Source organism: Bos indicus, chromosome 24, assembly GCF_029378745.1.
Source record: "Bos indicus isolate NIAB-ARS_2022 breed Sahiwal x Tharparkar chromosome 24, NIAB-ARS_B.indTharparkar_mat_pri_1.0, whole genome shotgun sequence".
In the NCBI taxonomy this organism is placed as follows: domain Eukaryota; kingdom Metazoa; phylum Chordata; class Mammalia; order Artiodactyla; family Bovidae; genus Bos; species Bos indicus.
This window is the reverse complement of record NC_091783.1, coordinates 20,732,398-20,749,190: the sequence shown is the minus strand read 5'-3', so window position 1 is coordinate 20,749,190 and position 16,793 is coordinate 20,732,398. Positions and strand designations below refer to the sequence as shown.

Below are 16,793 nucleotides of genomic sequence, written 5' to 3'. Positions count from 1 at the left end.
TGCTCTTGAAAGAGAAATGTGTGCCATATCTCTCTCCTGGAAATCACCCCAGCCTCTTCCTTCACCTTCACATGATGTTCTCCTTGTGTGTCTGCATCCAGATGTCCACTTCTTGTAAGGATACCAGTCATATTGGACTAGGGGTCCACCCTACTCCAGTGTGACCTCATCCTAATTCAGTTAATTACATCTGTAATGACCCTATTTCTTAATCAAGTCACATTCTGATATACTGGGGCTTGGGACTTCAACATATGAATCTTGGCGTGACACATTTCAACCCATAATAGACAATAAGAAACATTTCATGAATGGTTGTGTCTCCAATTCTCTTCTGGAGTTTCAGTCAACATTTCAACTGAGGCTGCCATCATCTGAAAGCTCAGCTGGGGCTGGAGAAGTTTTCCCCATGGTGGTTCACTCCCCTGCTGGTTCTTAGAGAGAAGACTGTTTCCTCCCACGTGCGCCTCGCCCAGGGCTCCTTGAGTGTCTTCATGACATAGCAGATGGTCTTTCCCAAAGTATGTGATCTGGATAGAGCGCACAGAGGTCCATGCAGATGCTCATCCCTTTTTATGAACTAGCTTTTACATTCTCTTCATTAGAACCAAGTCACTAAAGCTGGCTCACATTCAAAGGGAAGGATTGCTGGCTTTACATTTTGAAGGTGTGAGTGTCAAACAATTTGACACACTGTGTGTTTTCCCCATGCCGTCCCTTCTGCAGCCCTGGCTCTTGTCCCTGAGTTGCCCTGCTCCAGCCCAGACTTGATAAGATCTGACTGCCTCACAGCACAGCTCTGTGTCCTCGTACACACGGAAAGTGGCCCGTTTGGGCCTGTTGTCAGGAGAGGGCTTCCTGGCAATGACTTCCTGCTTGCAACAGAAGGCCAGGCCAGCTCTCTGCCTGGGGTGGGATATTTTAGGGACAAACCTAGACTTAAGACCTGATTGTTACAAACTTAGACTCTGGAGCCAGAGATATTTGGGTTCAAATGCCAGCTCCACCACCTCCCAGCTGTGTGGCCTCTCGCAAGTTCCTTAACCTTTCTGTGCAACAGTTTCTACCCCAGGAAGTGGGGCCAGTAATAGGATCTGAGGCCATGAAGTAGTGTGCAGGCTCAGATCACGGTGGTGCCATCAGTGCAGCAGGCAGCCAGATGAGGCAGCCTTGCTGCTGCTGCTGCTAAGTCACTTCAGACGTGTCCAACTCTGTGCGCCCCCATAGACTGCAGCCCACCAGGCTCCTCTGTCCCTGGGATTCTCCAGGCAAGAGGACTGGAGTGGGGTGCCATCACCTTCTCGGGAGGCAGCCTTGCAGCTCTCCTCAAAAGATGCTCCATTAATCTCCCTCTTCAAACAGCTTTTGGTCAGCGGCTCCCCATCTGCTTTCTGTTGGCAGTGAGGTTGCTTTCCCTGCTTTTAAAGGCTCACAGTGGATTCTCTTCCTTGAAAACTCTCTCTCATGTTGGTGTTTGTTCACCCACTCTGTGCCCACTGCAGTGTTGGACAGGCATCACCTGTTAGATCAAGGACTCAGTACATTCTGAGCTGAACTGAAATTATTGAATTTATTAACGTTATTAAAAATATTGTGGCTCAAAGTTGCTGCCAGGTGCAAATGATTAGACAGGTTACAACTGGCTTCAAACCTCCTGCTGCTGCTGCTGCTGCTAAGTCGCTTCAGTTGTGTCCGACTCTGTGCGACCCCATAGATGGCAGCCCACCAGGCTCCCCCCGTCCCTGGGATTCTCCAGGCAAGAACATTGGAGTGGGTTGCCATTTCCTTCTCCAATGCATGAAAGTGAAAAGTGAAAGTGAGTCGCTCAATCGTATCCGACTCTTAGCCACCCCATGGACTGCAGCCTACCAGGCTCCTCCGTCCATGGGAGTTTCCAGGCAAGAGTACTGGGGTGGGGTGCCATTGCCTTCTCTTGGCTTCACACCTCCTAGACTTCTTTGATATTACGTGTTGCTCTCAGGTCATCTGGATCTCTTTCTAGACTTCCTCTTTGAACTAGTCAGTCCTTCTTTTCTAAGGCTGCATTTCTTTTTCTTTCAGTAACATGTCAGATTTTTTTCTCAGCTCCACTGTATCATAGGAAAATGTAGCCTTTTCTAATCTGGATCCCAAATCCCTTTGTTTTCAGGCAAATGATTTTTCTCAGTGTCCCACAGCCCCCAGTGCTACCTGAATCCCCAGCCTCTGCCTCAACTTGCCTTCTGCTTCGGCACCCATAGTACCCAAGAAATGCATGACGTGTGCTGTCGTGCCTCACCCCCTGGACATCCCCTTTGCTCAGCACATCTTCATCCTGTCTCGTGACACATCTTCTCACAGGACCAGCCTTTCTTGACTTGGCCATTGTCTTTCTCAGGGTGGGGCGGGAGGGCTGAGGTCACTCCAGCCGGTCCTTTTGGGCACTCACCTCCAGGCCCTGCTCTCGTGACCACAGTCGCAGCATCTGAGCGATGGCGGCTCACCTATCCGCACTTCCTCTTTGTCCTCCTGACCCCCATTTTCTGGTCCCTCGCCCTGTCCCTCTCTCACTCTCCAGCCTCCTCTGTCGCCTCCCTTCAGCTCACTGGTCTGTCTAGTTCTTCCTCCCGCCCCTAGTCTTCTCAATTTCTTTCCTCTCTCACATCTCCCTCCATTAAATATCCTTCAGTGTATTTACCTCATGGATAACTCTCTGATTCCCATAATTTTTAGACTAGAAATTCCACCAAAACATTCCTTTAGAAAGCCTCATCTCAGTTCACTTCAGTCAATACAAACTGGTCCCACTTCCCCGAAGAGCAAAGTGAATGCTCCGTCACATGTGTTCTTTGCACACATGGTTTGCATCTGCTAACAGATGGGGGTGGACCACACACTGACTCTCACCCGGACACACAGGCCTGATGGGTAGTGTATGTGCTCAGTGATCACCTGTCCGCATGGTGAGCCTCCTGGGGAACAGCAAGCTGGTCTCTTTCTGCATTGATCTTTGTCTTCCTCATACCTGGGGGCGGGAGGTGGGGACTGGCATGCACTCCTCGCTTCTCCCTGAGTGTTGTTTGAATGAGGGAATGAATGGATAAATAATTTGTCATACAGTGTAAAAATGATAATGGTGAAGAGAAGCTGGCTGCCCCTTAACTGGCCCTAACATATTAAGACCATCCATGTCTGAGTTTGGTGAATTCCTCTAACCTCAAGTGAAATATCTAAAGAATAAGAGAGCTCTGAAAAATTTTATGAGACATCTGCTTAGTTCATCTTGTACTAGGGTTCATTGATATCATGTTTTAATTTACAGTTCCCAAAGACTTTCTTAATATTTCTTTCCAAATATGGGAAAAAAAAAGTGACACTTGTACTGAGTTCATTTGGAGAAGTTTTATCACTAAATAATTTGATGTAGAGATAATGACAAATACACATGTGGATAATTTTTAGGCCGTAAATACGTTTGTATTTCAAGATGTAAATTGGGTTTTGATGTTTGTTTCTTCCCGGAGGCAGTTCGGTTTCCTGGGTCAGGTTGATGTCTGGTTATTTCAGCACATTTGTAATGTTCTCTCTCTGATTTTCAGGTTGACTTTGATCAACTTCAGGATAATTTATGTCAGATGGAGAGACGATGCAAAGCTTCATGGGATCACCTCAAGGCAATTGCAAAACATGAAATGAAACCAGTTTTAAAACAGCGAATGTCAGAGTTCCTAAAAGACTGTGCAGAGCGAATTATAATTTTAAAAATTGTCCACAGAAGAATAATTAACAGGTGAGTAAATTGAGGAGTTCATGCAAATATCAGTAAAAGGGCGTGTTGAAGATATTCTGCAAAACAAGATGTGAAGGTACATATACGAACATACTGAAAATCTTGGTACATAGCAAGTGTACCTTTGATGGACAGTCTGCTTAATTTTTCTTAAACACACACGTGGCCATAATGCCACTGAATCTTGGAAGGAATCTCAGAGATAATATCGTCCCAAAGTCCTACTCGATCAGGAACTGCATCTGTAAGATCTCTGGCAAGCTGGCCTCTGCATCTCTGCACCTAGTTGAGCGGTTCTGCCTATAGAGAATACACAGCCTTGCAAGGCAGCTTGACTTGTTAGGAAAGTCCCTTCCTCATGTCGTCCACAGTCTGCCTTCCAAGACCTTTCACTCATGGATTCTCGGATGGCTGCTCTGTATTGAGCCTGCCTGGAGGCGGCCCGCACCCCACAATGTGCATCATCCTCTGGACCAGCCTTCTTGAGAGTCCCAGGATCCATGAGGATCCGGGAAGACACAGCGGTGACATGGCAGGCCTTGCTTCCTGCAGGGAGGCTGGCGAGGGTCTAGGGTGGCTCTATGGTGGTCCACAGCTGTCTTCCCTGTAAGTGGTAGCAGCATCAGGACGGGGTGCCCCAGCCCCCCGGGTCAGGCTGTTTCCTACCAGGCACCCCCACTTGGTTCTCCTTTGTCTCGTCGCAGAGCATGGCTGGAGGTCCCTCCTGCTGGCCTCTGGAGTCTGAGTGCTCTGTCCTGGGCCCTGCTCCTTGGTGAGCAGAGGTGCAGGCCCGTAGGCCGTGGTTTCCCTGGAGCAGCTGCTCTGCGAATAGACCTGCTGAAACAGGCCTCACTGCAGCTCTGTGAAGGCAGGCCTCCCTCTGGGTATCTGAACGGCAGACCTTCCCCGGAGACCTGCTCTTCAAGTCCACTCCCACTCCTGTGCTTGAGTACTTTATTACTGTCTCAGACAAATATGTGGCATGTTCACTTATCCTTGTACCTTTCACATTTTTAAAAATCTTTTCTCTTTTCCTTCCCTCCTTTCTCTGTCTTTCCTTCTTTCCTTCCTTCATAGGAACCCACACTGAATTTTTTTTTTTTTTAACCGTGCTAAAGGATATTTTTATTTTTTATTTTATTTTTTTTAATTTTATTTTATTTTTAAACTTTACATAATTGTATTAGTTTTGCCAAACACACTGAATTTTTTAAAAGCCTCCTTTTCCTGTCTGCCTGTGAACCTTCTCCCAGTGTGTATGATGTGCTGTTTGGGTGATCATACCTCCTGGGCCTTGATCCAGGCTTTTTTTGGTGGGCAGGGGTAGTCTTTAAGTGTTAGACCGGACAAGAACAGGGGACAGAATCTTCCCTCCAGGTTGACAACTATCCATTACTCAGTACTTTTGGAATTTAGTTGTTCATCTGTAAGTCGCCCTCCCTGTTCTTCATCTGGACCTCACAGCTGCCCTCCGGGTAGGAGGATCTTATCAGAGATTTTGTCAAATTTCTTACTGAAAGCATAGTACACTCTGCTTTTAACATGGTTAAAGAGGGGAGGCAGAGAATGTAAGCGGCTTTGGCCCTCCATGCTTTGTGTGATACAAGCAATTTCCAACTTAAAACGATTCAAATAAACAAATAGTTTCCATTTGGAATGTCAGGAAACTGGAGCAGTTTTATGAAGGTCTTGTAAAGCTATTATGCCTGGTCACAGTAACCATCTTATCCCGGAAAGTTTAAAACTCTGTTTTGCTGATACATCTGTTCCCTAAGCTATTGTGTGTGTGTGTGTGTTTATGTGTGTGTATGTATATCTGTATATATATATAGATATACATATGTGAATATATATATAATGCATGTGTAAAATGTATATAATGCATACAACATTTGCTCTGATTGCCTGTTCTTCCTGGTAAGCTGGTTGGCCAGCTGTTGCTTGCTCTTGTATAACCTGGATCCCGGAGGCTCATTATTGGGCACCCATTTGGCCTCCCCCCCTTTTCTAGCTCCCATGGAGCTAATGGGGCAGGTGCGTCCACCTCCGTTTCCTGTCTGATGACACCTCCCCACCCCCACTCCCGCTTAGTGACTCCAATGGCCCCTTTTAATAAAGGAGCAGAAAGAAGAACTTAGGCAGTTCTCTTAAGGCAATACCTGACTTTCAAACCGTTGCCTGAGAACATCTTGTTCCAGATGTCCGAAACTACAGACTCACCTGCCCTTTTCGCTGCTGTGGGGACAGGCATTCCCACCCTGTGGGTGTGCAAACCCTGGTCAAGTCGCAGAGTCACTGGCTGTAGTTACACCACAGCAGGCCCCGCAGAGGGACCAGGTGAGAGCTGGGAGGAAGGCTTTCCTGGGAGGCATGGAGAACCACCACATTCTGTGGGGAAAGTCAGGTGGAAAACAAGTGTACACCCACACTGGCTTCCTGGTGCCCCCAAATCCACCTCTCCCCACCCTCAGCCAGATACCGCACTCATGGACACACGTGAAGGCAAGAGGGGATGGTGGAGACGGTCAGAGATGTTTGGTTTGTGCCTCAGAACACTGATAAGAGGAACTAGCGCCTCTGTAACCTTAAGACTTTCTTGCCATGTGTTCTGAAAGTTACAAACTTAATTAACAAAAATCCCTCAAACCAGTGTGATGGGATGGGTGGGTGGGAGCCTCAAGGGGGAGGGGATGTATGTACATATAGAGCTGATTCACATTGTTTACAGCAGAAGCTAACACAACATTGAAAACCAGTTATATTCCAGTTAAAAAAAAAATTCCCTCGAATGTTTTACTCCCTTAAAGGTACACTCATTTTGCTCTTCTCTAGGAAGGCCACAGTCTCTTTGCTCAAATGGACATGAGTCTTTTTTTCAAGCATACAATGTACTTTCTTCTCTGTTTGCACAATGTATATTTGAATCATATCTCCAATTTATATGTTAAGATTGGATCCCCTCTAGATAAAAACAATGTTCTAAAAAGTGGAGGATAAGGAATCTTGGGTTGTATTTATGTATGAAAGAGGACCCAGCTGTGATCTGATTGGTTCTCCCTTGATTCATCTTACATATATTCATATAGTATAGTATCCTATCCTAATACGTTTAATATCATGTCATATTTCCAGGGTACAATGTCAGGTACTAATAAGAGCCAGGAAGAAAGATTAAAGAGTACATTTGTGACAGGGAGTGACTGGGAGGTGCTGTTTTATTTGGATGATTGGGGGAGGCTTCTTGAGGAGGTGATATTCGGGCAGGAACTTGAGGGATAAGACAGAGCAATCCAGGCTGCTGTCTGTGGCAAGAATGCTCTGGGCGTAGGGAAGAACTGACAATGGAGGCCTTGTCAGAGCCTGTGGTCCTCCCAGTGGAGTGGCCGCCTGCCCCTCCTCACGGATGCTGCAGGCTCTCAGCTGTGTCCCCTGAGGGTCCCCTACACACCACATGGGGGGCCTGAGGTGGGCTTGTTCAAAGAATCATGAGGAGTCAAGCGTGACTGGTGTCCTAGGCAGTGAGGTCAGAGAGGTAGTGGGGCCAGTTTTGAGTGAGACGCCACATCTTGTTTATTCATCTGTTGATGGACACTTGGGTTGTTTCCCCTTTGGGGCTGTTACGAATAGGGCTGTCATGGGGTTTGTGTAGGTTTTGTGTGGACCCATAGTTCCATTCCTTTTGAATAAGTGTATAGGAATGAAGGGGCTTCCCAGGTGGCGCTCGTGGTAAGAAACCCTCCTGCCAATGCAGGAGACTTAAGAGACGTGGATTTGATCGCTGGGTCAGGAAGATCCCCTGGAGGAGGGCGTGGCAACCCACTGCAGTATTTTTGCCTGAGAATCCTGTGGACAGAGGATCCTGGTGGGCTACGGTCCATGGGGTTGCACAGAGTTGGACACAAGGAAGGGACTTAGCACGCACACACAGGGATGAAACTGCTGGGGCACAGAGTGGCTCCGTGTTTAACTCTGTAGGAGCTCTGTCTTTTCCACCTCGGCTGAACCATTCTGCGTTCCCACCAGGACTGTGTGAGGGCCCCCATTTCCCTGCATCCTCACCAATGCTTGTGCTTGTCCGTCTTTTGTATTATAGCCATCATAGTGAATGTGAAGTGGTGTCTCACTGCGGTTCTGATTTGCATCCCCCTAATGACTAACAGTGTTCAGCATCTTTTCATGTACTTATTGACTATGTGCCAATAATCTTTTTGGAAATGTCTATTCAGATCTTTTGTTAATTTTTTATTTGTCTTTTTAGTGTTGAGTAGTAAGATTTATCTATGTATTCTGGGCACAAATCCCTATTAGACATGATTCACAAATATTTTCTCCATTCTTTGGGTTGTCTTTTCAATCTTGAGAGTATCCTTTGAAGTTTCTAAATTTGATGGAGTCCAGTTTGTCTATTTTTTTTCCTTTGGGTGCCTATGCCTTTGTTATCATATCTAAGAAATCATTTTCTAATACAAAGTCATGAATTTTTATAGTTTGTTTCTTCTTAGTTTTATGGTTTTAACTAGCATTTTTGGTTGTAAATAGCATTTTTCTATCCCTTTCTAATTTTATGTTGTATGTTCTCCTTTAGTATTCTTCACAAATAGACTAATCTACTGTCCCTCATTTGAAAAACATACCAAACCCCTTTTAAACTGTATAAATTAAGTGATCAAAAATGTTTTTTTCTACAATTAGTGATATCAATTATATATACTGTTTGTTGTACACAAAAATTTCCCTTTGTCTCCTAGTAGCTTCTTTCTCATTTCTTGAATAACTAAAAATTAGATACATCTTTGTTCATTTTTCTTTTCTAAAAGTTTTAAGTAAATAGAATTCAATGACTTTAATTTATATACTAAATAGATGAAATAAATTTTATTTGCTTATAAACATCTTTTTACAAATCATTAATTAGCATGTTATTCAAAATATGTTCCTGTCAATTCCATCTATTCATTTAACTCCTCTAAAATTGCTAAGCAGCATTTCTTTACCCCTACTCAGTTTTCATATGAGCTAGAAAACGTGCAATACTTTTCTTAAAAGTGAAAGTGAAAGTCGCTCAGTTGTGTCTGATTCTTTGCGACCCCATGGACTATACAGTCCATGGAATTCTTCAGGCCAGAATACTGGAGTGGGTAGCCTTTCCCTTCTCCACGGGCTCTTCCCAACCCAGGGACTGAACCTAGGTCTCCCGCATTGCCGGTGGATTCTTTACCAGCTGAGCCACCAGGGAAGCCCTTTCTTAGAATAGTACTTTATCATTTTTCTTATAAAAGTTTTACACACCAATTAAAAAAAAAAAACATTAAAACACAGATAAGAAGGAAACAGTACTTAATCTCCTGAAAACATACCACCTCCATCAGTGAGAAGGTTAGCTGAACTTGACTTCTGGTTACATTTTCACTCTTTCAGTTCAGTTCAGTCGCTCAGTCATGTCCGACTCTTCGTGACCCTATGGACTGCAGCATGCCAGGCCTCCCAGTCCATCACCAACTCCCAGGGTTTACTCAAACTCATGTCCATTGAGTCAGTAATGCCATCCAACCATCTCATCCTCTGTCGGCCCCTTCTCTTCCCGCCTTCAATCTTTCCCAGCATCAGGGTCTTTTCCAGTGAGTCAGTTTCTTTGTGTCAGGTGGCCAAAGTATTGGAGTTTCAGCTTCAGCATCAGTCCTTCCAATGAATATTCAGGACTGATTTCCTTTAGGATGGACTGGTTGGATCTCCTTGCAGTCCAAGGGACTCTCAAGAGTCTTCTCCAACACCACAGTTCAAAAGCATCAATTCTTCGGCACCCAGCTTTCTTTATAGTCCAACTCTCACATCCATACATGACTACTGGAAAAACCATAGCTTTGACTAGACAGACCTTTGTTTCACTCTTTAACCTCAAAGAACCCCAAGAACGAAGAACAATGTCTTTGGGTGTTTGGTTTTCTTTTTAACTGAAAGTCTGCAGACAGCCGATTTTTGTTCCTCAAATCTGAAGTCCTTGCCACCATTGTTTCTTCATGGCAGGTTCCACTCCTTTCTCCTCTTTATGGGCCACCCACCGTATGCGATTCGGGAAGTGAACATAAACAAGTTCTGCAGGATCATCAGTGAGTTTGCACTGGAGTACCGCACCACCAGGGAGAGAGTTCTGCAGCAGAAACAGAAACGGGCCAACCACAGAGAGAGAAACAAGACCCGGGGGAAGATGATCACTGATGTAAGTTTCATGAAGTCAGTTTCTTTACGTCATTTATTCTGAATGTCTGATCAACCATAGAACCTCTCCACAGTTTAGAGGCTGCACTTTTCTCTTTTTTTGATTGTGAAAAAAATTTGCCTCTTTTAAAAGATGCTCTTAAACTGTCCCTCTACCACTTCGGTGAAAATCTGAAATATAACAAACTTCAAACTAAGTTGTAAATTAAGGAGGGGTGGCTGGTGGAGGAACTTTAACCTATCATACAAAGTAATTAACTTGGTGGGCTGTGTGATGCTGCTGCTGCTGCTGCTAAGTCGCTTCAGTTGTGTGCGACCCCATAGACGGCAGCCAACCAGGCTCCCCCGTCCCTGGGATTCTCCAGGCAAGAACACTGGAGTGGGTTGCCAGTTCCTTCTCCAGTGCATGAAGGTGAAAAGTGAAAGTCAAGTGGCTCAGTCGTGTCCGACTTTAAGGGACCCCATGGACGGCAGCCCACCAGGCTCCTCCACCCATGGGATTTTCCAGGCAAGAGTACTGCTAATGACGTTGAATACTTGATTCCATTTTCAACCTTTGTGAAGTGACTAGAATTGAAAGAGGAGAAGAAAAAGTCTAAAAGATAATGACACCAGAGGAAGACAAAGGTTCTGATTTGAGAATTGATTCAGGATTTTAATAATCAGGATAATATTACATAATCAATCAGTTGACACATGGACCACCCATTCTAGGCATTTGAATGGAGAAATAACTGATGTAGTTGCTCAAAGACATAATCTTATGGGCTCTTGGCAGTCCCTTGAGTTAGAAGATAGGAGAGCCCAGAGGACAGTGAATTTAGCAGGAGTCTCTGATGGCCCCTTGGGGAGCCCTGCACACTTGCATGCCTCCCCAGCCCCTGGGCTTGTCCTGCATCTCTTCCACCTCAGCACCGAGCCCACACACACCGTGGACGCCGTGTGGAGGGCAAAGTGCTGTGTGAAGATGCCAGAGACAAAGACACACAGCGCAGGTGCCTCTTGCTGCTGGGCCTTGATGAAACGTGTTCATTCACTTCAGTCATGTCTGAGTCCTTGCGACTGCACGGACTGTGGCCTGCTAGGCTCCGCCCCTCTTTATACCTATCTGAGAAGCACAGTGCCCCTCAGATCCAGGGAACAGAGTAGGTAAAGGATTAAGACACAAGGAGTGACCTCATCATGGGGGTTGCAAGCCTCTGCTGAACCCAAGTTAGGCAGGTTTCTCTGGGGAGGAATACGCTCAGTTAAGAAGACCTCACTGAGGCTGCCTTCTGTGCCCATGGTGGTCAATCATCTTGTAAGACATATAATAGGAAATATGATTGCTAGTCATATTCCTGAGGGGTGTGACCTTCTCAGATGAATTATCTTAGAAATTGTGTTTCAATTTTAAGGCATTATGAAGGAGAACCAGGGACTAGTCTCCTTACCATTAACCCTACACTTGATCCTTTTTTTCCTTGGAATTTGCTGAATCCTTAGGGAGTGCCCAGATCACATTTCTGCAGAAGGGACCCTTTCTACAGATTGTTCTGAAGACCAGTGCCATCAGCTGAGTGTTCCATGTCCTCTCCTAAAATCTGGGTTCAATTGGATCTTCAGCTTCCTGGAAAGACAGTGAATCAAGAAGCAAACTGAACCCACTTGGGCAAACTGTGGCCTACATTTCATTCCAAAGTATTATTTTTAAAAGTTTAAAAAGGGAAGTGCTTATGTTTGTGGCAATGAGACACATTGGAGTGTGAAAAATACAAACTCAATATGCTTATAGTTATGAAAACACATCAGAATTTCTTGCCAAATTCTTGAGATTTTTTTTTTTTTTTACAGATCCCACTAATTTTTAAATTGTGTCCTTTTCTGAAAATATTTAGTCCTCCTATTTATAAACAGGGGTAAATGTTTCTAGGATTGGATTCAAAACTATTTAAATTTGCATTGAAATCTGGACAGCACAGGTTTCTTCAGGGTTCACCCTCAAGGTGGCCCTTGTTTTTGATGGTACGAGTGGCACCATTCATGTAGAAAGATTGCCATCTGCTGGAAGATTAGGGTATTGTCACTCGACGCAAAGTACGCAGCTTCAGGTTTTTCCAGCTGTCAGTTAAGCATCCATTGTGTGCCCACCAATCCTAGGAAGATGTGAGTACAGTAGCAGAGAAACTTGTACCCCACGGGTGTCATGATCCGGGTAGAAAACGACATATGCACGACTGAAGACAAAAGCAGGCAATAGAGAGTCGCAGAACCCCTGAGCATCAGAGCTGGGAGTGACTTTTAGAGAAAACTGTGGGAAGTCATTTTTAATATAGATGCTGAATAATGAGGATGGAAGTGGTTGCAATTAGACAGAGAGGACTTTAGGAAAACCATCATTTTATGAGGCACAGAGAAGTCTGGGTAAAATCTAAAGACCCCGCATTCACAGTCAGCCCCACACCTGTTCTCACATGCCCGTCCGTCCCCACTCTTCTTTCTCTATTTCTGAATGTGCAGAAGGCCTCCTTTCTTACTCTCCAGGAGTCCTGCCATGTAAGGATCCGTGAGAACTTAACTCAAGCCTTTTCCCCTGTGTCCTAAACTAGTTCCAGGCAACACGGGGCATAGACAAGACAGCACAAGGCAACTGTGGCCCTTTCTGCCTTCATCACACCCTGGACGGGCAGTGAGAACGTAGGCTGTCCATCCCAGGACGCTTACAGCCCTGCCGAGGGCCGTGGTCCTCCTGGGTGAGACCCTGAATCTTCTCCAACCCCAGCTTCCTCTTCTGTGAAAAGCAAACGCTAGTGACTGGTGGGTATTGAGAGGGCTGGAGGTAAGCACGTGTGCTAATCACTGGGACAACGCCAACTCTCCAGTTAAAGAAGCTCTAAGATTTACAAAAAAAAAAAAAAGTCGTCTCTCATCACAAGGCTGATTGCCTGGAGGCAGTGTAGAACTGGAAGCATTTTGTCATTTCGGCTCCCAAAAGTTTAGTCAGTTCTCAAAAACCTGCGTCTAATTTGCTGTCCTGGCTTGTAACCTCAGTGGAAACACAAGTTAAATTAAGGGTGTGTCTGATTTAGAATTAAGAAATTGACATGACTTTCATCCTCAATTTATTTTTGGAAAAGGAATATTTTATTTGGTTACTTAAAGCAGTTTGGCTGGTGATAATTAAAAGAATGGCGTGTCAGTTCAGACAGCCTCCATGAGGGACAGGTAAGATCTTAAAAATCGTTTGACGTTTCTGAGGAAAGAGTCAGGGGACCCGTCCTGCCCAGGCATTGGTCCCGCTTGTTCTGAGTGGCCTGTGTGTAGACGGGTTCAGGGGGACCCAGACCTGGCAGCCTGGGCAAGGAGAGGCTCAGCACCGGAGGGAGAGGAGGGGACACAGTGGATGGATGGAGACAGGCAGAGGGAGGTCCTGATGGCTGGCAGGCGGTGCTGGGTTCCCTGGGACATGGCCAGCCCAGTGACCAGCCAGCTGACCATGGTCAGCCCATGGCCAGACCACAGAGGTCTTTAACGGTTAGGGGACCAGGTGAACCAGTTTTTGTCCTCCTAGGCAGCCTCAGGAAATTGGCCTGACCTTGGTCAAGACTGGTCTTGGGACTCTCAGAGAGTGTCCAGACAGGAGGGCTATGCAGGCAGGACTCGGCAACTCACATCAAGAAGGGTATCCCTGCTTGCGGCGGCTGAGTCCTTTTATTGGAATTTGATGTGGCATTGAGATGATCTCATCTTTGCTGACTTCTGTGCCTTCTGAGCATCCCTTCTGTCTTTCCCATCCTGTCCTGTCCTCTCGAGTAGACTGACGAAGAAGACGAAGTTGAGGTAGGATGTTTATAAACATGGAGAATGCCATGCGTGACCCTCCCAAGTGTGCCATAGAATCTAACCTGACGTGAGCGGCATAACATGCCAGCCCTGTTCAGTGCATTAAACCTCGCATGACTGTTTTCTGCTGGGTTTCCGTGTGATCACTAACCTCCTTACTGGGTTCTCGTGGTGTGTGTCCCAGGGACTGACTGAAGGGAAACTGCACTTTCCCGGCTGTCCCCGAGTCCCAGGCCCTGTCAAGGGTGGCAGGGTCAGCCAATCTCTTCCTCCCGCTGGACAGATGGACGAGGGGTGGGATGGGTGGTGGCTCCTTCCCTGACCCTGGTACAGATGCCAGAGCCAGAGGCCAGGGCAGGGCTGCCCAGACCAAGGATGAGGAAGGAGCCACGCAGATGGTACGAGCCACGACTGTGCCCTGGGCTTCAGCACCAGGGCTGAGAGAGTGGGTAAAAAGAGGAAGCCAGGGATGGATGGAGCTGCTCTTTGCAAGTGTTATTCTAGCGGACTCTTTATTTTTCAACCAGATGTTTGGCTGTGTGTGCATATGGCCCGATAGTCTAGCATACCTCTTATAAAACATACACTCTATCTTTGTTTAGCCTAGAATTAGAGAATCTCATCATGGGAGTGTAATGCTTGTGAAAACAACTACATTTTTGACACAACGAGAAGGAAGTAAGTGTTGCCAGACACCAGTTTCAGCACGGATTTCTGGGCCATGTTCTGATCTGGGCCCTGAATCAAACTCTTTTGGGGCCTTTGGCAAATCCCTCCATCTTGGAAGGCCTCAGTTTCCTTCTCTGTAAAGCGAGGGGGACAAGATTCTGCACCTGAATCCCAGTTTTAAAATTCTACCATAATAAGTGATCCATACAAATGCTTTAACTGATTTCTGGCACCACATTTGAAAAAATAAATCACACTGTATCTGATTAACAGGCATGTTTCAATACTCACATCCAGCCTTTGGTGTTAGATTTGGTTTCTGAGTTCTTCCCAGAGTTGCAGTCCATCGCCCCCTGCCGGCTTCCCCTTAGGGAATCTGCAGTGAGCCGGGAGACACATTACAGTAGAGGGATGGGTGTGGTCCTTCTGGGACCAAGGTTTCTCTTTCTGATAAGGGAACTTGCCCCACATGCAGCCGTCTGTCATCAGTTCATTGACGCCCTCACTGACTGCCATCACTAATGCATCTGCCAAATGCTCGTAAAGAAAAATAGAGAGAGACAGAGAAGGCTTTCCTCAGCTGGAGGTTTGCTGAGCTTGAGTTGGTTTTGGGGGCGTCACCTCATGCCGTAACCCCCTTGCTCTTGCAGTCTGGCAAGTTCTCTGGCGGTTCCCCGGCGCCCCCGAGCCAGCCGCAGGGTCTGAGCTACGCGGAGGATGCTGCTGAGCACGAGAACATGAAGGCTGTGCTGAAGACCTCGTCCCCTGCCGTGGAGGACGCCACCCCGGCGCTGGGCGTCCGTACCCGCAGCCGTGCGAGCCGAGGTAAAGCTGTCTTCCGGGGTGGTGCCCGTGGTGTCGGGTCCCCCTACAGGGTCCAGGTAGCTGTGTGTCTGTCCGGGCAGTGGGTGGTCCACTCCCCGGGGCTCTCTATACTGACGTCATCACACTTTCCTTCACTCTCACCTTTGTGATCTGCCTTCGTAGCTTCATTTTGGAAACCAGCAACTTTCCCCCAAGCACAGCTTAGTTCACACAGGAGGCATGAGTACTGTGAACGAACCCTTGTGGCTTAAAGCTGAGATCAGCAGGACTTCCCTGGTGGTCCAGTGGCTAAGACTCTGTGCTCCCAGTGCAAGGGGCCTGGCTCAGTCCCTGGTCAGGGAACTGGTTCCCACATGCCACAACTAAGAGTTCACAGCCAAATAAAGACAAATATTTTTTAAAAACAACCAGAGATCAGCAAACTACGTCCTCCAAGCCAAATTGAGCTGGCCATTTACGCTTGGAAGTAAGGTCTTAGTGGAACACAGTCACCTTCCTTCTGTGTATATGTGCCGTTTACGCTGCTTTTGCACTGCAGGCAAAGTCGAGGGGTTGCGACAGAGACTGCTGGGACCGTGGAACCTAATGTTTCTCCTCTTGGGCAGCGTACAGAAAAAGGTTGCTGACCCTTGAATTAAAATGCTGTCCCTTTTTGCCTTTTAAATCCTTGGAGCAGAGAGGAAACTCAGCTTCAAGATGGTAAAGACAGATAAGAGTTTCCAAGTTTGTTTCATAAGTTGGAAAGGATTTTTAACTTGGATTAAGAATTAAGATGTCTTTCGCATCTGAGAGTGCTTCCCCGTGTTCCCCTGGTCTGGGCTGATGCCACATTTACCTTCCTAAGTTCCTCGCTGCCTGCAGGGTCCAGCCCATGCTATTCGTGTGGTATGCTGAGGTCCCCTGGGGTCCAGTCCCCGCCTGGCCCCCACACTTGGTTTTCACTTGGTCCCACGGGGTGTGCATCACCCTACTCTGCACACCCTGTGTCTCCCTGAGGCCCCACCATGGCTCCTGCTGGCCCCTCTCCTCTGCCTGTCCTGTCACCGCCAGAGTCCACCTCCTCCACGCTCTCCACCTCACCACGCACTCCTGAGACCCCAGGTTAGGTCTCAGGAACTTCCAAACTTTATAACTAAAGAGGATGAACTCCTGGAGGATGGACTTTGTCCTCTTGGTGTTTGCTTAGCACATACTGTTGACACAGACTAGAGGAAGCCATGTATTTATTGCCCAAATTGAAATGCTTTAGAGTGTAAAAGTGGGAACAGTGACAGACTTGATTTTCTTGGGCTCCAAAAATCACTGCAGACATTGACTGCAGTCCTGAAATTAAAAGAGTCTTGCTCCTTGGAAGAAAAGCTATGACAAACCTAGACAGCATATTAAAAAGCAGAGACATCAGTTTGCCAACAAAGGTCCATATAGTGAAAGCCATGGTTTTTCCAGTAGTCATGTACATATGTGAGAGTTGGACCATGAAGAAGGCTGAGCG

The 16,793-nt window shown here is 46.6% G+C and overlaps 1 protein-coding gene across 12 annotated transcripts in view; it reads left to right on the top strand.

Annotated features, from left to right (window-relative positions):
• FHOD3 (formin homology 2 domain containing 3) overlaps nucleotides 1–16,793 on the top strand; it is a 522,587-nt gene that overhangs the window by 485,247 nt on the left and 20,547 nt on the right. For 9 of the 12 annotated variants that reach the window (XM_019986698.2, XM_019986697.2, XM_070778524.1 and 6 more), the window contains 4 exons: nucleotides 3,579–3,769; nucleotides 9,794–9,986; nucleotides 13,781–13,804; nucleotides 15,127–15,301. In XM_019986698.2, coding sequence (XP_019842257.2) covers nucleotides 3,579–3,769; nucleotides 9,794–9,986; nucleotides 13,781–13,804; nucleotides 15,127–15,301 — 583 coding nt within the window. The remainder of the gene's footprint in view (nucleotides 1–3,578; nucleotides 3,770–9,793; nucleotides 9,987–13,780; nucleotides 13,805–15,126; nucleotides 15,302–16,793) is intronic. The other 3 variants (XM_070778522.1, XM_070778526.1, XM_019986701.2) reach the window with 1 other exon arrangement.